General features: G+C 38.6%; 1 protein-coding gene across 1 annotated transcript in view; it reads left to right on the forward strand.

Annotated features, from left to right (window-relative positions):
* Nucleotides 1-23,314, forward strand: part of srpk2 (SRSF protein kinase 2) — a 35,866-nt gene that overhangs the window by 2,649 nt on the left and 9,903 nt on the right. The window contains exons 2-9 of the mRNA XM_053319888.1: nt 10,611-10,762; nt 14,451-14,559; nt 16,131-16,218; nt 16,722-16,809; nt 17,007-17,113; nt 18,314-18,479; nt 20,150-20,175; nt 20,769-21,084. Coding sequence (XP_053175863.1) covers nt 10,611-10,762; nt 14,451-14,559; nt 16,131-16,218; nt 16,722-16,809; nt 17,007-17,113; nt 18,314-18,479; nt 20,150-20,175; nt 20,769-21,084 — 1,052 coding nt within the window. The remainder of the gene's footprint in view (nt 1-10,610; nt 10,763-14,450; nt 14,560-16,130; nt 16,219-16,721; nt 16,810-17,006; nt 17,114-18,313; nt 18,480-20,149; nt 20,176-20,768; nt 21,085-23,314) is intronic.

The following is a 23,314-nucleotide window of genomic DNA, read 5'->3' on the forward strand; positions in this document are numbered from 1 at the left end:
GCCATACTGGACAGAGTAAACCATGAGTGCCAGACTAATGGCTTTTTGTACAAACAGGGCATAAAGGACACACACACAAATACACACACACATATAAGCACAAAAAAACAGAAATACAAACATTAACCTTATGTTTTTGTGTGTAAATGTGTGTTTAGAGATCTGGATATTGTGTTTCCAACATAGAGACATTGTGCTTGTCCTACTGGGTCTGCAGCCATGTCACTTGGTCTCCACTGCCTCAAGGCGTCTGTATGTGTGTATGTGTGTGTGCGTGTGTGTGTGTGTGTATGTACACATGCGCACATATGCCACCCTACCAGCTATGTAGAGCAGTGTTCCTGTTTTCCATTGCAAATTTTATTCGAAGTCAACTGGCTTTATCACACGGGTTTTCCATTAATTCACAGATGGGTGTGTGACGGCTTTACATGCACAGAAGACATATAGATCTTGTTCGTTAGCTTTTGTTGTTTATCCTTTTTGGAGTGTGTTTGCATTTCCATGTGTTTGCGCACCATGCATCATACTGTACATCCACTTCAGAGTTCAGTTGATGCAGCATAGCGTGTGGTCTTGTATCCATGAGATGCCTGTGGGGAATTTCAGTAACAGTCAATTCAGCCTCTATATACTGGTGTGGCCTAAACCCTGCGGCACAAAGCAGAATCTGAGTATTTATGTTGTCAGTGTTTATTTATAGGAAGCCGTTTTGCTTAAATATTGAGAGCTACACAAAACACTGCAACCCCATTTGACGAAATTATAGTTTACATTTTACACATTCATTATCTGAATCTCTTGCTCTGATCTGGCCAAGACATTGGGGGGGGGGGGTGAGGGGGTAGAAGACAGGATGCATAGCTGTTGGTAAAATACTATAGCTTATTGCTATACAATGCATAGATTCATTAAGCTGCACAGTGTACATTTTGTATTTCATCAGAGCTAGTTGTAGCACGGTGGTTATGATGCCACTTTATTGATCTATGTGAAGGAAATTCAATTGTTACAGCAGCTTAGGGAACAGGCCAAGGAAGAGGTGGATGCAGGCAATACAAATCTCAACATGTAGAAGTACTAGAAAATAATAATTAAACTAGCATGCAGGAAAAATAAATAAATATAATTGAGTGCAATTGCAGCTGCCAAAGAGCTGTATAATGCATAAATAAGCTGTATTTTTAGTTAATCTAATAATGATAATACTTTTCTATTGATTTGTGCTCTGAGGAGAGTCCACCATCTCTCTCTCTCGTAGCCCTTTTGATCATAACGTGTAGAATAATCCCACTTCACAAAATGAACTTGGAGCTTCTTAGTCTTTGCTGGAGTTGCAAGTGCGTCTTATCACTCCGTTCGATTCATCTTTTACATTGTTCTTTATCGATGCATCTGTCAGAAGAGTTATTAGAGGACACTTGGTGGTGGCAGTATGGTGACGGCATGATTTCACAGCAGAGACGGATCCTCAACACATTCCAAACATACAGCACATAATATTCCAATAGATTGCTATACAGAGATTGCAGTTCCCACCTAATCATTTACAAATGTAATAGTTTTTTTCTATAAAGGAGTACTAGCGCAGCACAACTAAAACATTATTAAAACATCCTCTTTTTTTTTAGGCCTATACACCTAGACACTTAAATACTTGCTTTTATGTTCATGACATAGACATTTATGTATCATAAACAAATACAAATTTAAATGAATCCAATTAATTCAGTATATTGCCAAGCCTCACTTAGAGTGCTGGGTAATGTATAAAGGGTGTGGGAACGTTCCTGCAAACCTACTTTCACAGTGTTTAAAGCTACAGTGTACAAGCTCTTGAAATTAAGCTAGTGCTAACATGAGACTCAAAAGCATATCCCTCTGCTCCTCTCTGTTGCACTCCACCCAGACTCTCACCTACATCCTCACGAGCACATGCACCCAAAATAACAGATTGGACATGTGTATCAGGTGCGTGCTATGCTTTTGGAGTAAGCTATAGTAACATCTTCCAGTAGCGAGAGTAATGCCATGTTGGGGCCAGGGTACAAGAGGAGTTGTAGACGTATATATGTTCATGTATTGATTTACAAATGTGAGCTCCCACCCATGACTTTGGCTCAGAAGGGTGAGGCTCACTTAAAAGCTTTAGAAGGGAATATCTCTGTACTGCTGCCTGGCTGCTGTGTCAGAGAAGCCTTTGTCAATACTTCTCCAAATTAAGATACGCTTTGGAGCATATTTCAATTAAAAATTAAGGTATTAAGTTAATTTGTTCATCTGCACCTTCATACCCTGTTGGACTTGCCCCATTTTGAGCAATTATTTGGTGACCACACTGTTATCATAGCCATAAAGTGTAGTTTTGCTTCACGTGCTCTGTGGCTGATGTTGTCTCGTCAAATACAATTGTTGATTCACACAGCATACCCTGTTTCAACAAAACTTGGTCTACATTTATTCAAAAATCCACCTCTACAAATGCCTGATCTCAATTCCACAGAATCTTGCAACACACCTTCTTTAACAACACCTGGTGTATTACTATGTAAATATTGACTTTCTGTTTGATTACTTACCTTACTAAGTCTAAGATTATGGCTGCACCCACTTGCACTTTCATAGTGGTATTCGTATGTATGGCAGTTTAGCCTTGTGCCTTATGAAAATGTATTGAACTGACAGCTGGTGGTATGATTCCGGATCCCGGAGAGCCATAATGGCAACAAGAGGTCATGTGGGGGCAGCGCAGCCAGTGACGTCAGGCTGCATCCTGAAAATAGTGGTGAGATTTCAGTTCTCCGCACAGACAGATACTCTGGAGGAGAGGCGAGAATGAGTCAGCTGTCCTGCCAACACGGGCCAAGATGCAGAGACGGAGAGAATGAGAGTCTGACGATGAATCAATCAGAGGTAGAGACACTTGCACTGGAATGGCTAAGCATAGCTGAAGGACACCCGCGGTCTGAAACCCACGCCTTAACACTGAGAGAGGAGGATAATGCTCTTGTTGCTAAGGAATACCTGTTACCTTGGTGATAACAAGACATGTTTAAAGATGAGTCATCAAATTTGAACACGAGAGCGGTCAACTGTTCTATATGGCTTCTCACTGGTCCGTGATGTCTTAGCAACGCTCTGTGATTTTCTCTGTCATTAATAGCAGCATAGGTCACTGATATCAAGTCTATAAAGAAATGCGAATGAAAATATTAGACCTAATCAATCAAAAGCCAGGGAACAATGTAGGCAACTGCAGCTGATAATTTCCATGTCTCAATTGTAGGACTCAAGGAGCAGAAAACATCATTCTTGGAGCACTGGGTGAAAGACTTTCCATAATAATGTATATTTGTGATTTGCATTGCATTTTGATCTAACTCTGTACACATTTCAAACAAAGGGTTAAAAAATGTACGTACTCATAGTTGTTAAAATGTTTGTATTGCTATTTCAGTCAGATATCTTTCCACGGATCTTTCACTTCCCCTTCAAGCTCAGTAGATAGAGTATGTGTCATTAAATGGGGCAAACACAGTGTGTAATTTTTTTTTTTTTTTTCATTGATGCTGTTTTCTGATAGCTTCGCACCTACGTGATGCATGTATAAATATTCTCCTTCAACTCGCAAACACACTGAGACCCATATTCCTCACAAGCAGAGCAGGAATAAACAAGCAGTTGTGGAGTTCTCCTTTTCTAACTGATTCAGTTTCCAATTTGTTGTGGATGGAGCAACTGTCACACTAATTGTAAAAAACCCCCAAAACAACTCAAATAAAAATGTGAATTTACTAAAAAATCTTTAGAACAACAAGTAAAAAAGCAGAAACAGAATTTGTGTGTCCATCCGTGACTCTTGGCAGAAGACTTCAGAAACATAGAAGTCATTGTGCAACCAGAGAGCCTCCACTAAAATACAAAAGATGTTCCGGCCTTGGAGAAGGATTCGCAAACATCTTCACACAACTCTCTTTTAACACACATCCTTTATCCTGAATTGCGTGCATAGTACCAGCGCTTTGATGTATTCAGCTGTCTCATTGTGTTTGCTGCCTTGCTGTAAAAAGATCTCAGCTGAACTGAGTTTTGAAACTTCATGTCCGAGTGAACTAAATCGTGTCTTCACCAACTTCATCTTATTTTGAAATGATTCATGTCTTGAGAAATATTTGAACATAGATGCTGCTACCTTGAAAGCAAAACAGGAAATGCTGTGTATCTGCGAATCCTTGCTCCTGATTTTTTTATTGCATTGGTATGCTCAGTTTACTACTTACGAAAAATACATGAACTGTGTCGATTTAGGCTGATTTTGATGTTGTCCACAGACCTCTATGACCAGAGTTCAGCTGATGAAACTTAAAAAAGAGTGTAAGATACTGTATAAATGACATGTCTATTAATTGTCACGATGGCAGTGAATTCTTGTAATTGTGGACACAGGGCAGCATTTATCTCATATTCGATACTTGTTTTGAGGGTAAATCTTGAAGTCGATTCATCTCTACACTGTTGACATATATACAGTGTTGCCCTGTCGAGTCAGCAGTCAGGAACAAAACTGTTCAAACATGATTACACAGTGTGGTATGACGAGGAATGTGCTGGTAGGGAAAATTGCTTTATGACAGGTTAAGAATCCAATGTTCAGTGATGTTTCCTCCCTGTGGATTTTGATCAAATCGTATCATTTTACAGCTTTTTTTCTTGTTCAGTATTTTCCACATCCTTCAACACAACTTGTCATGATGAACTTCTGTAGAGTAAAATGGTTTTTTAGGTGTGAATCACAGATATTGGACATTGCTCTAGCAACAAGACAAGCCTTTCAAATAGTGCAACAAAAGGTTTAACTATCATATCATACTGTATGAAGTATGAAATATGTCTTCATTAGGAGTTCTTTTGTATGCTAATGCTAGCATGCTGGGCTGGTGAAAATGTAACACTGAGGCTGCACATGCCATTGCGGGGTGTGAGAGTGGAAAGGACAGCTTGTGTGTGTGTGTGTGTGTGTGTGTGTGTGTGTGTGTGTGTGTGTGTGTGTGTGTGTGTGTGTGTGTGTGTGTGTGTGTGTGTGTGTGTGTGTGTGTGTGTGTGTGTTCAGATCTGTGCACACACACTCCAAAGTGCAAGCAAAAAGCAGTTTGGGCATGTCCACACTCATAACATAATGTTAAATGATGGGAGGCACATTCTGCAATTATTTACCTTCACTGTACAAGGTGTACAAGGTTATAGGCTGCAAGACTCCTGTCTCAACCTGTACTACAGTCACACATAAACAAACATAACTACCATCTCCCAAATACTTTATTACCAACATTTTTAGTGCGTGCTAAAAGTCCTTCAAACAAATGTCCAAAAATCACTTGTAGAGGTACCGTCACTACAGCAGGAGAGGACGATAACTTTTTATAAGCTTCACAACACAAACACTCACAGCACCTTTTTATGTATTAACATCAAAATACTTACACTGAATACGTTGACACGGTACATTCCACATGGTTCATATTTGCTTCTCTTCTGCTGCCCTGAGGCAAGATGAACACATGCACACACACACGCACACACACACACACACACACACACACACACACACACACACACACACACACACACACACACACCACACACACGTTATGCTTGCAATGATGAAAATGAAAATGACACCTGCTGGATTCATGGTCGTTAACCTTTGTTATACAACCTTCGAAGCAAAGTGATGCACAGAAATGAAAAGGCATCATTGATAAGTGATTGAAGGTCCAGTTGACATTCAGTATATCCTTATTTCTCCTCAGATTTCTTTCAGGAGCTGTGGGTTAATATGTGATTGTCTGGAGGCTGTTGGCAGTTTCTCAAATGACATTTGTGAAACTTGTGATGAGATCAGTGCAACCGTCACTTTAGCTGCTGCTGCACCCTTTCAGACTTAGCTATGACCTTTTGTTTCAATCATTATTGTATTATTAGCAGGACAAAGAATGACAAGTTTTGTTCATTTGTCACTTGTGCATCATCAGCACTTTTCATACATTTAATTTGTTTTCATTTCCATGTCATGTCAAACATTTAATAATAACTTTATTTGTATAGCACCTTTTCATGCAAAAACACAGCCCAAAAAATGAAAATAAATGATAAAAAAGTAAAGTAAAAAGATTTAAGCACATTTTGATAAAATTAAAAATGGATTAAAAATGTTATCAATAAAGTTACCCCAATTAAAAGCCTAATTTGTTTAAACACATGTCTATCACTAATACATATACAAAGCAGAAGACAAATAATCAGTTACAACACTATATATACTTCTGTGTCCTTTCAAATAACATATTCATGTGAAATATGAAATCAATAAATTGTAAACTGAGTAGCAGGACAAAAAAATCCTGATTCTTTCTCTTATGTTCCGCTTTCTTTAAGCTAATTTAAATGGTTTCTATGGGAACAGCCGCCAAAGTCTTCATGCATCATCCATACGAACAAAACAATTTTGGTTCTAAACAAAGTATTACACACGTGTGCAGAAATATAATCATTATATTCCTAGACTATAAAAAATCAGAATAAAACCATATTGTAGCTTAAATTAAGAGTCATCATTAAAAAACAAAATGACAACGGTGAAGGATACAGCAGCAACATAGGCGACGTTCACACACCCTCCTGTTGAGGAGCAAATTGGTGCTTCTAGTGTGGAAATTAGTACCAATTAGTGGAGGAAATTGATTAGTACACCTTCAACCTGAGGGGGGGAACTAATCACAGCTGATTGGTTCACTAGAAACCCTGCTTACTGTTAGACTTCAGACTGACAATTGCTCATTTTGAAGAATCATTGAGGTGTTATAGTTTACAATAGTTACAAACATAAAGGGACAATAGAAGATATTTAAACCGGTATGAAGCAGTTGTAAAAGACACCAGCACTTGTTCAGCACCCTAACCCTCCACCTCTGCATGTTTTTCAGTGTATGTTTAGGTAGAATGGGGTGCAGTATTGAACTCAACATTCACCTACATACAGTCTTTGTGTGAGACTATATGACATATATATATGTCTCGTGTGTCAAATGTATACAGCTTCAAAGCCAGTTAAATCTTGCATGAGCGCTCTTCTGTCCATTCTTATATTTTTCTGCATGTCTCTCTCTTTAGGCAGCCTCTTTCTCTGTTTCTGTGGGGGGTTTTCTGTCTGCTGCCTCTGTTTTTCTTTTCTTGCGTCTCTGTTTTGTTCTGACTGGTCTCTCCGCTTGTCAGCCTACTACTCTCTTTCTGCCTTCCCACCTCTCTATTTTTCTCTGTCTCTGCTCCTGTTTGTCTGCTTCTTCACCCCCCCCTCTCTCTCTTTCTCTCTGTATATATATACTGTATCTGTCTCTCTATCTTGTTCTTTCTGTCCTCTGAGTTACTTCTTATTCATATGTCTCTTACTCGTCTCTCTATATCAGTCTCTCTTGCTTGCTTTTTTTTTTTTTGCCTTCCTGCATATTTTTCTCTGTCGGGCTGTCTGTTACATTCTGTTTATGCCTGTCTCTTTGTCTGATTCTGACTTCCTATTTCTTTCAGTTTCTTTCCTTCATCATCTTCCTCTGCCTCTCCATGTCCCTTCCTCTCATCCAGCCTGTCTTTTGGACTGTGGTGTCATTGCATTCTTAACACTTTTGCTGCTTGGCTCGGTCCAGAAAGTTATGAGGGGCTAATTGTGGGTGCAGCCAATGTAAGATGAGCCTTTATAAAAGCACTGAGCTTATGGACATGATGTATGACACTGTACGTGACTGCTTTGGTAAAGAAGCAGCATCCTACTGCAAGGACACAGCCATCTACTGCGTGTGTGTGCGTGTGCGTGTGTGCGTGTGTGTCAGTTGTAAAATAGCATTGAAATCTCAATGCCAAGCTATCTTCTGCTTTCCGCTGCAGCATTGGAAGAACCACTGCCATTATATGTGAGCGTGTGTGTTTGTGTGTTGGCGTCACCACCACGTTAACACCTTGTGTCCTGGATTTTTTCCCCCCCTTGCACTGCAGTTGCCATGGCAACGCACCAAGAGGCTCTATCATGTGTCTGTGCCTGTGACCGCAATTTATAACAGCTCACAAGCACTGGCTTTGTGTGTTTATATGTTTTTTTCTGTCTTAATTTAGCGTTTGATGATGTTGCCTGTACTGTGAGGTGACCCTGAATAGAAAGTGTTTGTCGGGCTTCCTCATGCTCTGTTTTTTTTGGGAGTTGCTGAATTTAGTCACACACAAAGAGCCAGTTATCTTAAGGTGAAGATTAAATTGAGTCACAATCAGGCAATTTTAGACTGATGGAAATTGATGGAAGTTTTTCCCAGTGCTGATGAATGCGAGGGCCATAGCCTCACCTCGGGGCATGTTCGATGTTGTGCAGCTTCTTGTTGCTCTGCATGATATTTTGCACTGTCATTTCTTTTTTTTTGTCATTTTTAGTGTTGGTCTTTTGTTTGTCTTTCTCGACTGGTCACTTCACTGGTTTAAGATCCTTTCCAAATGACTGCAGTTTATAAAATGATCCTGCTGACTGATAAATGCACATTGTTTTTATGAATAGCCAAGTCAGGTCAGGTATCTGTATAGCCCAATATCACAAATCACATGGCTATACAATGTATAGCAATACAGCATCTTCTGTCTTTATATCCTCAATTCGAATAATCCAGTAATCCAGTATGGAAAAACATAAATAAATGAAATCAAGTCCAATAAAAGTTTACAGAATACTAAGTTCATATATTACCAGCTTGTAATAGGAGAGCTCAGCTAACAGAAACAAAATTAAATAACTGTTGAGTTGACCTTAATTCAAAGTAGGTAAGTTGTATTCTCCAGGCACAATAAATGTGGGCAAATTTATCAGATGGCATTACATCTGCACTGTATGTGCTGAAGGTATACAATACAGTAGTAGAGTTGAAGTATTTTTGCTTATAAACCAGTAAAATTAAACAATATCTACTCGTGACCCATCACAGGTCGCACATGTGATCAGTTCAAATAAACAGTGCGTTGTTTTATTCGAGTAAGAAGCTTGAAGCCTGAAGAGGTAAATGATCTAAGATAAAGAATTATAAGGAACATCTAAAAATCATTTGGATTTTCTTTTTGACTTTTGTGGAATTTGGTTAGAGTATCTGGGAATATTAACAAAAGTCTGTGCCACATAGAAGTCTGCAGTGACTTGAAACATGTAGCCCAGTGCAGTTTTGGTGGGAATGCTCCAAAATGTTACAGGCATGTTCCCAAAACTCTCCACAAATAGCTGTGTGTGCCATGGCAGCATCCTAAAGCGAGACACTGAACCCCCTGCCTGATCAATCATTGTGAGTCGCCCTGGATACGAGTGCCAGGTTTAAATGCCCAAAAAGTAGCCAGTCCTGGAGAAAAGAGGTAGGCTGTACTCTGCAACCTATTTTATGTTTGCTCTCTCATGGGCTCAGCTCCACTTTAGACAAGTGAAAGGAAGTGGAACAAGGCCGTTGACTGAAAGGACTGACCAGGGACATGACCCTCAAAAAAATTAGTAGTCCGATATTGTCTCCCTATCTATATCCATCTGTCTCCCCATCATTTTTTTATATTCTACCTGTCTTCATTTTATGTATTGAATCTATTTGAATATTTCAAACAACTGAATAAACGCTATTGTTTTTACATAGCACATGTGGTTTAAAGTGGCTGTTTTTTTCCATCTGATGTTGGGTGGTATTGTAGCTATTCTGCTGATTCATGTCTGAGATATCAAGTAGGTGGCTGTTGAGTGACTATTACTGTAAAATAAATAAATATATAATGAACAGAACACAGTATCAGAAACAGGGTTCTTTCAGATCTTAACTCAGAGAAACTTTTCACACTTTCAGCAAATACATTTTGAAACCAGCCATCTGCACACACAGTGAGTGTGTCATTCTTCACAGTGAAAGTCAAACATCTAAGTGAGGCTACAATAAGCAAAATCCATATTGTGTAAATAGGCTCACTCTTCCTCTTGCAGAACATGCTTAAACACTATATTGCTCTGCAGAGAACTTGTGGGACCTTAATTGTGTTGTAATCAAAAAATATTTCTGATGATGTATTTGGAAATTCTGTTCGTATGCGTCTCTGTAGATGGCACTTCATACTTTATTTGTTCAGCAACTCTTTAATTGCTTTTGATGGTCATGCAAACTGTAGTTCCTCTTTTATTTCTTCCAGACAGGCTTTACATCACTTTTTTTTTCTTCTGCAGGAAAGACCTGTCTGACACAGTGTATTCAGAACAGCAAATGTAAAAGCTTTCATGAAAAGCACTGGATGAATCACTGCTGAATGATGCAAGTCATCAATGCAGAATTCTAGAACTGACATTTATATACTGTATATATGAAAATGTCATGTCATTGAAGTTATTATTTTGATATTACTCATCTATACTTAAAGCTCGGCCTAAAGTTGCACTTGCTGTGAGTCACGGCTAGAAATATAAAAGAATGTGAAAGGAAATGTTCTGACTGGGAGGCGGACTCTCAGTGAAAAGTTACCAGCTACAGTAGGTTACTTAACTCTGATCTCCACTGTTGTGTTCGCAGGCCTGAGACGCAGCAGAAAGCCCCGGTGAGCGCCCCTCCTCCCCCGCCGCCCCCACCACCTCCCCCTGAGCCGGCAGGGCCCCCAGAGCCGGAGGAGGAGATCCTGGGCTCCGACGATGAGGAGCAAGAGGACCCCGCAGACTACTGCAAAGGTCAGAACAACAGACACACAGACAGACTCTCACGTATTGAAGTCATCTGTCCCAATCCATTATTTCCACTCTCTACATCTGTCATACAGAGATCAACAATGGCTGATGTGTCTCCTCGCTGCTTCTGTTTATATTTGCTCTTCTGCCGCTCTCATTTCTCCCTCCATCCTGATGGGATTTGTAGCCGTGTCATCCTAGATGTCAGTGTGACATGCTCAGTAGTTGTGACACCAGCGTTTCAAGGTTGTTTGATTGTTGCAGGATGCCAAAGGCTGTGCTGTCTGACGAGAGGTTCATTTTCATTATACCGCTTAGTTTTAAAATGCTACACACCCGATATCATTTGATATCTGTATGAAAAAGTAGCGCAGTGTGTTTTGAAGTTTATTTCATTTTATATCTCTCTTTCTTTTTTCAGTGAAATTCTATATGCCCCCTTATGTTTTGAAGAAGCGTATCATAAAAATGAGGGGGTAAAAATCACATCACTGTCCTCATTGTTGCTTTCTTTATTGGCTCTTGTTAAAAAATCTGCAGTGATTTTCAGATTTTTCATAGATTCCTGAACATTTTACTTACTTAAAAGTGAGTATTGGTACAGTAGTAGTAGTCTTTGTAGTGCTCAGTGTACATACAGTGTGTGTTAGCCTGACCTTTTCTATGTGTCTGCGCTATTTTACTTGTAAGCACACTTTTCTCACTTTTCTCAAGTTTGTGTTCAATAATCTACACCTACTACGAATATAAACCTGGCAAGCCTGACTTTTCTCTCTGCCAGCTGCTGGTCATGTCATTGTACTGAGAATAAAGAGGATTTTGGTGTCTCGTTTTAGCTAGTCATATTCAGTTCTAGGTGCAGCATAACAAACAATTATTGAATTATTTATTTGAGAACAGTGAGTGTACAGTTGCTGCACTATTTGATCAGAGTGATGACCCACAATAGCTTAGCATCTTCAATATATTGGTGTTGTGTACTGAATAATGATGTAGTAGTTGATAAAAACATTAGAATAGAACTGCAGTGATTTGTCAATTAATAGATGGAAATTAATCTGCAACCATTTTGATATTCGAATAATTCAGTTTTAAGTAAAAATGTCAAACTTTTTAAATGTGAATATTTGAGACTTTTTTGTGTCATACAGTACGTGATGGTAAACTGAGTTTCTTTGGATTTTAGACTGTTGAATGGACAAAATAAAAATATATGTTACTTAAATTTTCTGACATTTTATCAGCAAAACGATTTATCAGGAGATGTAAGGAAATCAGCAGATGTCAACATGTACTGTTTACAGCATGATCAATACACACACAAGGAAACATACACTACACATTCCCATACTGTATACCAGAGGTGTCAAACTCATTTTCATTTCAAGGGCCACATACAGTCCAATTTGATCTGATGTGGGCCGGATCATTAAAAAGAAGGAAGGAAGGAAGGAAAAGGAGGAGGAGAAGGAAAGATGGAAGGAAGACAGGACAGGTGGAAGGAAGGAAGGAAGGAAGGAAGGAAGGAAGGAAGGAAGGAAGGAAGGAAGGAAGGAAGGAAGGAAGGAAGGAAGGAAGGAAGGAAGGAAGGAAGGAAGGAAGGAAAAGAAGACAGAAAGGAAAGATGGAAGGAAAAGAAGACAGAAAGGAAAGATGGAAGGAAGAAAGGAAGGAAAGAGAAGAAGGAAGAAAAGATGGAGGGAAGACAGGACAGGTGGAAGGAAAAGAAGACAAAGGAAAGATGGATGGAAGGAAGGAAGGGAGGAAGGAAGAAAGAAAGAAAGAAAAGAAGACAGGAAGTGGGCCGGGGCGGACCGGTTCTGGCCCACGGGCCGCATGTTTGACACCCCTGCTGTATACAGTATGTATATGGCATTATATTTATGTGACATTAGTAACCCTGCCTGTGCCTGTCATGATCAGGCTCAGACTAAGTGGACTCAAATGCAGAGACAGGACACAGGGATGAAGAGTTCTCAAGTCAGTTAATTCAGTCCAAAAGTCAGAAAGCAGGCAGTCCAAAATCACTAGGCAGAAATTCGGAATCCAAAAGGCAAAAACTGGTCAATAACACTAATAATCTAAAGTGAGATAACGCTGGAACTCTGACAGGGAACTGACAAGACGATCTGGCACAGAAGGAAAAGAGCACACCACATATACACACTGGATAACGAGGCACAGGTGAAACACATTAGGGGAAGGGAGGCTAACAGGAGGGCAGGAAGCTAGACAAGACATACCAAAATAAAACAGGAAGTAGACAAGACAAAAAACTAACTCAACCAAAATACATCACAAAACTACCGGGCCCTGACAGTCACCGCACAGAGCAGAGACAGAGTTGAGCGCGCACGGGACACATTTTTGTTTACTCAGATTCATATTTTGTGTTCAAAATATAAAGTGCGTGCTCAGATAAGTCTCACTGCGCGCTCACTAATGTGACACAAATATAACGCCATAGTTTCTTGCCTTTTTTCTGTGTGTTGTGTTTCTTGTGTGCACTACTGTTGCTAAATAAGCAGTGGGGTTGGTATCTGTAAATGGTTTACAAAACTATGAAGCTCTGCGCTTTTGAACAATGTTTAAAAAATATGTTAACAATTTTTCAGTTCTGTCTTAAAACAATAGTTTCTCATATGAACATAGAAAAAGGTTTTACTCTCTTTAATCATTCCTCCTGCTCTGACTATTTGATGATCCCCTGCAAATGATTAACAACATATGATGGTGGACAACATTTCTTTAAGTTTATTTGAAGATAATGAGTCTTCAGTGTCTTGACAGTGTTTTTCTGTGAAGCTGCAATGGAAGGATAGTAAGGATAGTAACAAAGAGTGGATTTGGCACTAAAATGACTGTGAATGTGAAATGTTGAGATGTTGAATTGATTTGATTAATTCAGACGACTCAAGCTTCATATTACTGTAGCTACAAATAAACTCTCAAATACATCTTTGCACAGGAGGACTGCAGATTTGTTCCCCATCACTTCTATTTAAAGGGATCTTCTAATTACCAGTATGAACAGGAGGAATGATTACAGCAAAAAAAAAAACATGTGTAAATATTCATTTGGGCAACTGACTGCTGTTTTAGGACGGATTTGAAAAATTAATTTATCACGCTTGAGTAATGTGCCTAATGAGTTAAGACAAGTTGTCGACCTTCATCTCATCAATATACTATATTTATGTTTTTGACACTCAAGGACACATGGCACTACACTGCACAGATAAATAATGGCAGCATGCAAAACATACGTACACTGGAGCAGCAGCGTTATTTCTTATGAGACCACAAATATGTAATGCTGTATTATTAAAATGTACAAAACACCACTTACACTGTATTCACACAATTCTAAATGATACACTTTATTACTACTGTTTTTTTGGTCTAAAATGGAGCATTTAGGTAACTTTTTCATTTGTCTCTTCACTGTAATATTCTTTAGGGCTTCACCTGTTTATCCCTTTTTTTATTAATCTGAAACACCTCTCCCGTTTCATTTTCTGTCTTGTTTCACCTCCCTCCTTCTCTGATGCCTTCCTTGTACTCCTTACTCACTAATGGGTTTTGTGTCATTGCTTGGTTATCACTTACAGTAGCCTGTAACCTTCATCTCTCTCTCTCTCTCTCTCTCTCTCTCTCTCTCTCTCTCTCTCTGTCTCTTTATCTCTCTCAGGAGGGTACCATCCGGTGAAGATCGGGGATTTGTTCAACGGGAGGTACCATGTGATCAGGAAGTTGGGGTGGGGCCACTTCTCCACCGTATGGCTATGCTGGGACATACAGTGAGTCTCACACACACACACACACACAAAGGCACAGTACAGTATTGGCTTTTAAAGTTACACACATATACGTCATGACCCAGAAAAGGCACTCATCACACACTGAGACAAATGCACACACACGTGCACAGACAAAGGCTCTTCTTGCAGTCCTTCACCTCACCTTGCTCTCACACACACACTCACACACACACACACACACACACACACACACACACACACACACACACACACACATACACACACACACACACACACACACATCACATCACCTCACATAAACCAGACACACACCTGTTGACCTGCAGAATCTGGCACATCACCATGACAACAGTTGCAACCAACACCACCCTGCGTTTGCACCAAAGCCATCCATTTGCACTATAATGTTTCTGTGTTCACGTTGTAACCAGGGTGGTTGTCATCAATCCAGTGTCACCTTTCACTGACACACACACACACATGCACATAACTCATTTACTCATGTCACTGGTGTTAATTACACTAATGGTGGTCATGAACTAGTGAGCTTGAGATGGAGGTTACTTGACACAAGCTGCATAGTCACTAACAATGCCCTTGGTTATACTCATTGTGTCACTATGATGTCTTCTTTTATAACATGTATGATTTAAGTATAATTAATGTCAGTTTCTGTTTCTGTCCTTTTCTCATGTGCCTCTTGTTTGGTTGTCTTTATTTTATTTCAGACTTCTCATAAAAATGTTCACTTTTGATGAATCCTCTTTTACTTTATCTTTAAATTTTTTTTACCAATCTACCATACATTTTCATTTGCATTACTTTATACTTTGATGGATTGATGTTGAATTGTCTCATGTTGCTGTATACCTGCTGTTTTTGTTTTGCATGTTGTTGCCAGATTATAAATGTTTTTGATGGTTAAGAAACATGTATTATAATATTATTATTATTATTATTATTATTATTATTGTTATTGTTATTGTTATTGTTATTGTTATTATTTTTATTTTATTTTATTTTTATTTTTATTTTTATGTTATTATTATTATTATTATTATTATTATTATTATTATTATTATTATTATTATTATTATTATTATCTGTCTGAAAACTGTCCAAAACCTAAAGATATCCAATGAAACAATTATATACATTTTAGCATTTTAGAATCTGGAACCAGTTCATGTTTGGTAGTTTTTGCTTGATAATTGATTTAATTATTATTAATTATTATTGAACTTGAAAACATAAAAAAGTATTTTGCAACATAAAAGGAATTGTACGAAAAAAGTTGGACTATCAGGAGACGAAAAAATGTGTTTTAGCTGAATCACTAGTGTTAACATTTGTTCTGGAGATAAAATGCCACAGCCTGTATATTTGCATCCCCAGTGGCAGTGTGGGCAGTGTGAACGCCAGCCTAGCAAAGCATAGGTGTAATAAAGACATGATGATGAGGGACATTTTATAATACTAGCTCATGTAGTTAATTCCTACTTTGTCTGACGTGGAACGCATTAATAACAACAACCTACATGTGTGTGATTCAGTGTTAAATGAAATGATGTATCTGTGCGTCATTACAGAGTGAAGAACTTTGTGGCGATGAAGGTGGTGAAGAGTGCCCAGCATTACACAGAAACGGCCCTGGATGAGATCAAACTGCTGCGATGTGTGAGTAGTATATGATGTCTTCCCTTTTGTTTTCTCATCTCCTACCTCCTTTCCCCTCCACTTTGCACCTTGCATCTCATCCTCTCTTTTTTCTGTTTGGGAAAGAGGACTAAAGATAAACTGGCCATTTATCTTGCATGGTGGGTGCAGAGGACAGTCATCTTAGGATCAATTTTTCAGCATCTTCATCTCCTACGTCCACATCCACCTCCCTCGTCCTTTGTTTTCTCATTCCTGCTCTCTTTACCCCATACTTCTACCATCTTCTCCTCTCCTTCCTTTAGCTTTGTTCTATCTTCCTCATATTTAGTCATTCTCTTTCAGTCATCCCGTTTCCTCTTTCTTGCTTTTTTCATCTATTCTATTTTGTCTTTAACCATCTTTCTGTCTTCTGTCCTTTTCACATCAATATTCTTTATTTTTACCTCTTCTTGTCTGTCCTTCATATTCTGTCCTTCCTTCTTGTCATGTTTGTTTCACATCATTGTCTTCTTGCCCTCCAGGTGAGAGAGAGCGACCCCATCGACCCCAACAAGGACATGGTGGTTCAGCTGATAGACGATTTCAAGATCTCTGGAGTCAACGGCATTCGTATCCTGAGCAGAATTGTGTGTGTGTGTGTGTGTGTGTGTGTGTGTGTGTGTGTGTGTGTGTGTGTGTGTGTGTGTGTGTGTGTGTGTGTGTGTGTGTGTGTGTGTGTGTGTGTGTGTGTGTGTGTGTGTGTGTGTGTGTGTGTTTCTTTGAGTGACAGCGATGTGGTAATGTGAGTCCTTGACTCTTCATCCCAGATGTGTGTATGGTGTTTGAGGTGCTGGGTCACCACCTACTGAAGTGGATTATTAAATCCAACTATCAAGGCCTGCCGCTGCCATGTGTCAAGAGCATTATAAAACAGGTAAGGACACACACACACACACACACACACACACACACACACACACACACACACACGCATAAAGTGAATTATGCATAAAGTACTATCTTTGCATATTATCTAAATGATCTAAAAACAGAAATACACAACACAAAGTTGTTGGTTGTTTTTTTTTCATTTATTTACAGATTGCTGAACATCTTTCAATCCACAAGTGCATGTTGTATTTTTGATTGCTTGTGATGTGATCGCTGAAACAGTCTGATGATATACAGTAAATGTCAGTATGTTTTACATGGAAAACAAAAGTCTAGTGATATATTTTGGCTTCAACTTAACTCACACTGTTTTTTGATTGTATCTCTCCTAATCTAATGATCTAACATCAAGTAAACAATCTGAGAGCTCTTTTGTTATTACAATAATTAGAAGAGTTTGCTTAGTGTGATCCTCTCATTTTGACAGGACTTATTTAGAAGAACAAGCTAATTATAGTTAGCTGGCAATATTCTTCTACCTCTTTGAAGAAGTGGTACTTTATTTCTTAACCACCGCCTGAGAATTAGGCCAAAAGTAGGTTTGTGTATCATAAAACATTTATTAAGACTTTATTAAGAGGGTTAGGGTTGTTAAAAGTGTCCATAATTCAATTTGTGGGAAGACTGAAAAAAACTGTTGCTGATTCAGTCTGCTTGCCCAAATTATTCCTTTGGCTTTCATTGACTCTGAGAAAGTGGATGAAAGGAAAGAAAGAAAGAACAAAAGGGGATAATAGATATATGGAAAGACCAAGCCGCAGTCTCAGACAGTAAGAAACACTTTGAACACTTAGGCCTATGAATAAAGTGCATGCTTTGTGCACTTCACACCATACTAAGACTCAGGACTTTCAGGCATTTTCCCCTCAGCTACCTGATATGCATGTGAAGTTACTGTGCCATTTCAGCCGCTGCAAGCCCCCTGCCTCTCAGAAACCAAGCTGAAGATGAGTGGAAATTAAATGAGACTGTTCTCCGCTTCAAACCAGAAGCCTCTGGACAGAAACAAATGAGACAAACACAGAAACAAAAACATCAGCAGCCTCTCTTCTCTGGCCTCAGAGAAAGAGATGAGAACTGAACAAAGAGGCTGTGTCGGCATTTTTGATTGTATATACGCCTAAGTGTGAGCGTGTTTTTTCACTATTAAAATCTGTGTCTGTTCATCTGAATGTGTTTTTAGGTCCTGCAGGGTCTGGACTACCTCCACACTAAATGTAAAATCATCCACACGGACATCAAGCCAGAAAACATCTTGATGTGTGTAGATGATGCGTTTGTTAGGCGCATGGCCATGGAGGCGACCGAATGGCAGAAAGCTGGAGCGCCCCCACCGTCTGGATCAGCAGGTAGGGGCTCACACTTTAAATATTTCAGAGGATTATTTTGAGGGTTTGTGAAATGCGAGTAACTTCAGAAGATCGGCTCTCTAACATCTGTACGGTGAATATGAAGCAACAGAGAGCAGGTTAGCTTAGCCTAGCAGGAGAGGTATCATTCTTCTCATCTAACTCTTGGTGAATAAACAAAAGCATATATTTCAAAAAGCTGAACTATGTCTTTAGGTTGCATTTTTCTTGTAGGGGTTTTTCCCACCTTATCACCAATGTTAACTTTTATTTTACTGTCACATAATTAAAGTGAAAGAAGAAAATCAGCAAATTTAATTTTTTTTGCTCCCCAAGAATCCAGCATGGAGTGGTTTTGTGTTATTTATGCAAGCTGTGTGGTTCTTTCATGTGAATTCTGATATGTGAAAGATAACGTCTTGATTTATGTAGTAGGATATATCTCATGCCTTCATCTGAAATATATAATTATTTACAATAAATGCAACAATTCATAAATCATAAACAATACAATAAATCTTTTTTTGGTCAAAATGATCATTTATTAAGGAGGAATGCTCAATAAAGAAAAAAGCCTGTTGTGCCTCCTAGCTTACTTTCCTTGCTTTGTATCACACAGGAGTATGTTTTGCTTTTTCATCTTCTGTCTCCAAGTTCTTCCACCGACAAAAATAAAGTTTTTTACAAAAACAGACTTGACGAACTCAACATGAACTCTGTCCTCTTGGTGAACCCCCCATGAGCTGTCAATTGCTTGCATCAGCCAATGGAGTCTCTTTGAGCCTTAGGGTAACCAATTATACTGCTTACATTTCTCCACAATTTAAGGCAGGCACAAGACCATCAAGTGTCAAAACAGAAGAGTGTGGTGGTGACAGAGGCTGTCTGTGATTGGAAAGATGAAATACAACATTTTACTGTCATTAACATAACATAACATTTTCTTTCACGATCTTAGCTTGATTCAGTTGAGAAGAAAATATAACACCTTGGTATTTCAGGAAGCACTGAAGCTTGTCAATCTTGTCATACATGTCATATACTGTTATATATAATGTTTTAACAAACTTATTGAGGAACATTTTTGGTGTATAGAAAACACTGTTTGATATTTTATTGTACTTGCTGAGCTTGTGACTTGGAAACTTAAAGTAGGTGACCTGAAAATCTATCAGTCAATCCTGTAATTAGTATGTTTGTGTAGCAGTGTGTCTATTGAGTGTGACTATATATGGAAAGTATGAAAAAACTGAGCAGAATTAGTTTGCAAATATGTTGAAATGGAAAAGACTGTTCACTTACATTTCACCCTAACCCAAATGTAACCCACATGTAATTTCATGTTTTGAAAATCAAAGTGCTTTTATTATATATATACTGTATATTTCTGAATTGTATCAGATGATTCAGTTGTGAATAAAGCATTGTTAGTATGGATCTAGGACAAGAGTGTAAGGGTGTGAGTGTGAAATATCGTTGTCTTCATGTTTGGAGTTTTCCCATTTCATCTACAAATTCTTATTACGTATAAAGACTTTAAAAAAGAGTATATTAAGTACATAATCAAAGTATCTCTTTTCCAGGTGAGCAGAACACTGAGCGTAGAGTAAACTCGGTTACATATATCAAGTTTAAAGCTTCTGATTGTTGTTTTCCTTTCTGTCTGTCAGTTAGCACAGCCCCCCAGCTCAAACCGGTGAGTACAACAGATGTGAGTATGAAATGAAAGGAGTGCACACACACACAAACATATACACACACAGACACAGACACAGACACACACACACACACACACACAGAAACATACATATGACAGTGCTACATTTCACACTATTTGGTGTGATTTTCACAATAGCTAGAAACACAGGAAGGAGCTGAATGCAGCAAATTATTTATATTCAATGCTCAAAATATATTACTGCCATTAAACTGCTTTAATCAGTTTTCCTACCCGTATTCCCATGACTCTACATTGGATGAATGCTCAGTTTGTTTAATGATCAATTAATAAGGCTGCCACAATTTCACCAGAATTTCAAGAATACTACATTACCTGCAGGGAAATTAATTTGTTTCTTTGCATCAGAGAAGCCAAATGGAAATGAAATATTACATAAGATAGGTTATTTATGAAATTAATATTTATTATTAGCATGGACTGGAAGTGTAGGTGGAGATAAACATACCATCCAAAAAAGCATCAAAATGTTTAATTCCTTTAATATCATGCTTGTGATTTGCCTCCTTTGACACTCCCTCCTCCTCTCCTTTCCTTTTTCCCCCTTTCAGGTGGGGAAGATCTCCAAGAATAAGAAAAAGAAGTTGAAGAAGAAACAGAAGCGGCAGGCTGAGCTGCTGGAGAGGCGGATGCTGGAGATCGAGGCTCTGGAGCGAGAAGCTGAGAAGAAGGAGGAGAGAGCCAAAGAAGGGGGAGAGAAAGGGGCACATGAACACAACCTGCCTTCACCACTGCAGCCACCGCCACCAGGCCCCATCATGGCCTTGGGAGAGAGCGATGATGATGATGAGGATGAGGAGGATGGGGAAGATGAGGAGGAGGAGGGAGGAGAGAGGGAGAGGCCCATCCGGTTGACCAATCATACATGTGAGTCATGTGATCCTCGCAGTGCAGTGGTTAGACTGATATCACTTTATTATTTCAAATTAGACAGTTGTCTACCTCCTATTAAGGACAGCATGATGCAGGCAATTCATTTTCTTCTAAATATATATTTTTATGAATGATCAATACTACTTTGGTTGTCTGTAAGAATCCCTCAACATGAGATAATGGAAGCGACATGATTCACTTAAACGTTTCTATAAGAACTTTTTTAACCATGCTGGCTGCTTTATGGGATATTCTTGTTATCCCATTAAAACAGTCACTTCGGTTTTTGCCATGAAATTTGCTATAGATATTCATGTTTCAGGCTTTCTGCAATGTTTGCCTGTGCAAAATGCATTTGAATGATGACCCACCAATAGACTTTGTACTTTTAGGGTTGAAGATTCTAATGCTATGTTTTCATCAGTACAAGTTTTATAATTATCATGCTACATTAACTTTGTCCTTTGGACTAAATCTTGGTTCAAAAGGTTCCTCCAAAAATACAGTTGTGTTTTTGAAATGTTAGCGTGTTTTCAGTTAATTATCTGTTACTGACATTTGTAGTCGGTGTGCCATGTTGCCTTAATAGCCTGGTTTCATACCTCTGAATCACTCCCTCCATCTCCAGTTCACTTCAGCAGGGTAGAGCTGAATTGCCATTTTGTTTCACTGTTAGACTAAATAGCCTTTTCAATCTGACTTTCAGGCTGCCTGGAACGCTTTAACCCTTATGCCTCCTTAAGGACATTTTTGGCTTTTCAGGGACATTCTTTTTTATAATTTTTTTTTATTTTAATCATTCACTTATAACAGGTCTATAATACAGTGTGTAGATACAATTGTTCCTCTGAGATCCATTGAAACCCATTTTAACTACATTTATTGACCCTCCAGCCAAAAAAATACTCTTTCATACATTCCTGTGTTATGGGCTGTCATTTTAGAGCCAGGGCATCAAAATATTAGGGTTTTTTTGTTAACATCATTTCTCTGTATTTTACCTATACAATGCAGTGTTCCCGAGTCCTGTCCGTCCTGTATTATGAAACACAGCACCAGTGAAAAATGTGGTTAGGGTTAGGGTGTCAGAGTGTGGTGTGTATGTGTGTATTGAAAAATTAATGTGTGTGTGTGTATGTAAATTTGTGTATGTGCAGATACAAATAGAGAATTTATATGGTCTTACAGGTCTGCATTATAGCATTACATCTAAATATCTCTCTCTCTCTCTCTCTCTCTCTCTCTCTCTCTCTCTCTCTCTCTCTCTCTCTCTCTCTCTCTCTCTCTCTCACAACCACTTTCACTCATGCATCCACTCACGCACACATGCACCCACATGCATGTACAGGTCGTCAAACTCAATAGAATATAAAATATAACACTTCAAGTGTGCTGTACATTTATTTTATTTTAGCTTTGAATGTGTGTGTGTGTGTGTCAGTGTGTCAGTGTGTGCCTGTATGCGCATGTGTGTGTGTGTTTGTGGGTGTGTAAGAGCGAGAGAGAGAAATAAAGAGAGTGAGAAATTTAGACAAAATGCTATAAATGGAGACCTGCAAGTCAATATAAAGTCTACATTTGTATCTGCACATACACCCATACCTACACATCCAGGTCATTTTGGATGCAACCACATTTTCCATTGGTCTGCTGTGCTTCATAATACAGGACGAGCAGGACTGGTTAATTTATGTTATCTGGTGAAAAAACAAAACAAACTAAAATTTTGAAGCCATCTCCCAAAAAGCCATCTCCCAAATGCCCAGAACACAGGAATGCATGAAAGAGTCATTTTTTGGCTGGAGTGTCAAAAAATATAGTTATAATGGGTTTCAATGGGGACATTTTTGTCCTTAAGGATCTCTTTTTTTAAATCTGACACTGCACAAAAAATAATAATGCATGCTGTTGCTCATTGACTGTGATAATTCCCCCCAAAATAATTAACTTTGCATTTAGTATATAGAATTTTTTTTTGTGTGTGTGTTTTTCTCATTTAAAAAAACAGGCGTTATACCTAAACAAACTGGCATTTAAAGAGTTAAAATCCTGAAAAGGAATGAACATTTGATATTTATTATATTTTTTATGGCAGTCCTTTTACATGGACATTTTGTCCCTAATAAACTCAAAGGAACATTTTTAAAAGGACGCATAAGGGTTAAACATTATAAAATGTTGTCCTTTGGAAGCTTAAGGTTAGAATTGCTGGTAAGAAACGGCG

The sequence above is a fragment of the Scomber japonicus genome, chromosome 5 (assembly GCF_027409825.1).
Source record: "Scomber japonicus isolate fScoJap1 chromosome 5, fScoJap1.pri, whole genome shotgun sequence".
NCBI classification, from domain to species: domain Eukaryota; kingdom Metazoa; phylum Chordata; class Actinopteri; order Scombriformes; family Scombridae; genus Scomber; species Scomber japonicus.